The 3362-nt window shown below is 43.0% G+C and overlaps 1 protein-coding gene across 1 annotated transcript in view; it reads left to right on the top strand.

Moving 5' to 3' along the window:
• Positions 1-201: 201 nt before the first annotated feature.
• The window catches only part of LOC119320861 (pre-mRNA splicing factor SR-like 1), a 4787-nt gene continuing 1626 nt past the window's right edge, over positions 202-3362 (top strand). Inside the window, exons 1-5 of the mRNA XM_037594782.1 lie at positions 202-284; positions 386-694; positions 954-1034; positions 1641-1712; positions 2813-3305. Of these exons, the coding sequence (XP_037450679.1) occupies positions 398-694; positions 954-1034; positions 1641-1712; positions 2813-3305 (943 nt within the window). The 5' untranslated portion in view covers positions 202-284; positions 386-397. The remainder of the gene's footprint in view (positions 285-385; positions 695-953; positions 1035-1640; positions 1713-2812; positions 3306-3362) is intronic.

Genomic DNA, 3362 nt, shown 5'->3' with positions numbered 1-3362 from the left:
TGGAGGTTTTTCGCGCTACAAATCCCCTGCGTGTTCCTGGGCCAGCCCACAAGGTGCTTTAGCGGAGCCAGTTGACTGAACCGGGGCTCTCGGCCCAGGAAGCTCCCGTGCGAGCGACAGGACCGGCCCTTGACCCATGGATCCAGCAAAGGAAGGGTTGAGACTTGAGAAACGGGCGCTGCCCACGAAACCCAGGCCGTAGCCAGCACAAGCTTCCCCTCCACCCGCTCCACCGCGCCGCCGCCGCCGCCGCCACCGCCGTGGCCTCCCTGGCGAGCCCACAGGTAACCTTCTGGATCTTGACGGCATCGAAAACCTAATCTTAGAGATAATCATGTAGCCCTACAGCCCCTGCCGCGTAGTATAATCGGGCGTTGGTTCGCAGGGGTCGGGAGAAATGGCGATACAGTCGTCCGGACGGCCCTATCAGATGCTGATAGAGAAGCAGCTGTGCTTAAAAATTGTCGATTCGGCCTTCTACAAGATGACCTATAATATCGATACCCACAAAATTGCGATCGACGATATTTACAACCAGGTCGACCATGTCAAACCATGGATGACCGACGAAGAAGGCGAAGAAGGCGGCCCCTCCTGTGCCTTCTGCCTCCTATACAAACTGTTTACCATGAATCTTACTGCGGTCCAGATAAACGATCTGCTCAAGCACCCGGACTGCCCTTATATAAGAGCTGTAAGTAAGAATTTTTCTTGCTTTTCTGCTGTTTACGATCTGCAATATAGGTGGTGGAAGTTGTTGAATGTATAGAAATTTTCTAATGTGTAATTTAGTTGTGTCTGAACACTATGGGGATTGAATATATAATAAGGTTTGCATGATAGACACGAAGCATCATTCACGTTTATGAGTGACACTAGCTTGTGCAAAACCAAGAATGCTTTGGTTATGTTTAATTTTAGCTCCCAGGTAATAATAGCTATTTCTACTCCAGATCGGATTTCTGTACCTGCGTTACGTTGCGGAACCAGGGACCTTATGGGGGTGGTACAAGCCCTACATTGAAGATCCTGAGGTATTGTTTTTACTGTGTCAGCCACTTCCTCATTTGCATTTGTATGACCATAAATTAAGCACCAAGAGGACAAGCTACATTGAAGTAATTTCCAAACTCAGTGATATAATTGGAGTGGAGACAATGTTTAGAGATGTCTTTTTTTTAGACGATGATAGGAAATGGGGAGTTTGCATTTAACTACAGTATATGAATTAGACGTTAATCGGTTGCATGAATATTAGAACCTCCAGGATTAACGTGGGAGCTTGTATGCTGTCTCTAGTTAGTAGATAGAAGATATTGCGAAGCCGATAAAAAATATGGCTTTTCCATTGTCTTCCATCATGGATGCTGATGAAAGTGTGTAATTAGAAAGGCCACAACGATAGTACTCTGAAATCTTGCATTCCTGTACTAGATATTATTTTGCACTTGTTGTTTATTTAGAACATTACTATAAGTACATGTATGAAAGTAATGCTTAGCCATATGGATCAATCTATGTTAATAGTTTGTTGTGCATATCCTTAATATTTATGATTCTTTGTGATAAAATGGTTGATCCTTTTGCAGTTTTTAAAATGTACCATAGCTCACCTCTGCATAATATGTGTTCTCTTTCAGGTGTTTTCCCCTGGATCCAATGGAGAAAGGACAACTATGGGTTCTTATGTTCGTGATCTCCTTCTTGGTCAGGTATATCTATTAAATTATGGCCCCAGTTCTTCCATTTGGATAACTGTACAGTAAAACTGCTATTACAGTTTTCTATAGTTACCCAACAACATATGCTTATTGCGTACTATTTTTTGAACCTAAATGCAAGTACTGTTTGTTGAACCTCACCTGTTGATTTGGCATACTGAGTTGAAATTTCAATTGTGGGGTTGCTTTAAGAGGAGACATCATCTCTTCCCCAGTAATCACTTTGCATATGATTTGTCATGATATGTTGCTTGAATGTTCTTTTCACTTCTACCAGTAGTGTTTCATATTTTCAATTGGTTGAATGATTTGTTGCATACAAAAGATGTGTGCTTTTGAGATGCTAATATTTCCCTTTCCATCTGTGTCTTATGCTCTGGAAATGTTCTATGAGTATATTCTGCTCAGAGAATCAAGTGCATTCCCATATAAAAAAACGATGCCCAGTGTGTAATAAGTATCTTATAACTGGAAGCTCTTGAACTTTGTTTAAGCTTTTAGGATGCGCAAGTTGAAGTAAACAGCTCTAGACTGGTTGCCTCCCACATTCATTCCTAGTCAGGATTCTGTGATATTTTGCACTAATGGATTAACATGTCAATAGTTTAGAGATTTTATTGCCCATGCAATCTATCAGAAGATTAGTAAACCAGATTGAGTTGCTACTTTGTAGGTTGAGTCAAGCAGTTGGTGAACTCTTTGGTGGGTGTGTCCTTCAATTCTTAGGGTCTAGCTGGCACAACAATGATGCCTGCCTCACTTGGCACGAAACACTAGCAGTCATTTGACTAGTGTTCTGACTGGGCAAACAAATTATTCCAAAAAAAGTTATCGTCACAGTTTGTCTTCATGTCTGAATGCTAGTAACTGAGAACAACTCAGCCCAAGCTTAGACGCCAGTATGGTAAACACAACAGAGCAAATTAACTTAAAAAAGATACACAGTTATCATTCTATATTTCTTGACGAGTTATATGCTTATCATGTAGTATTTCTTTTAGCACCATTATATATTCTAGTAACTTCGGTTAAGAAATACCATTCACATGTTTGGGAAAATAATTTTCCTGCCATTTATTGTTTCTTTACAGTCCTACTTCAATACTCCTCTTCCGCTAGTGCCTCCCTCGATTTTGAGACAGATCAAGTATGCTCTTGAGAAGATGAGGCTCCCAACAAGACGGTCAAGGATAACTCAAGTTTCAGATGCTACTGCGCAGTGTCCTCATTCAGTACGAGATATTGGAAGGAGTCATGACATTGGTCATGCAAAATCTTCACTGAGGAAACACCAAAGTCAACGTCGTGAGCATAATCATGACACTGATAGGAGCCGTTCAGACCGTGATCGTCACTGGTACAATGTTACAGACCATGGTAGGCAAATCGGTAATAACACAGACCATGATTACCATCGCTCAAGCTATTCAGGAAGGGATGCCGAGAGGCGTGGCCGTGAAAGGAGGGACGAGGGCCTTGATCGAAGTGGGAGGAGGAGGAGGAGGAGGAGGAGCAGGAGCAGGAGCAGGAGCTACGACGGCAGCACCAGGAGGAGGAGGAGGAGCAGCAGCAGCAGCAGCAGGAGCAAGAGGAGGAGCAGGAGCAGGAGCAGGAGCTACGACGGCAGCACCAGGAGGAGGA

This window comes from Triticum dicoccoides, chromosome 6B (genome assembly GCF_002162155.2).
Source record: "Triticum dicoccoides isolate Atlit2015 ecotype Zavitan chromosome 6B, WEW_v2.0, whole genome shotgun sequence".
In the NCBI taxonomy this organism is placed as follows: domain Eukaryota; kingdom Viridiplantae; phylum Streptophyta; class Magnoliopsida; order Poales; family Poaceae; genus Triticum; species Triticum dicoccoides.
The sequence above is the reverse complement of the archived record's forward strand: the minus strand, read 5'-3'. Positions and strand labels throughout refer to the sequence as shown.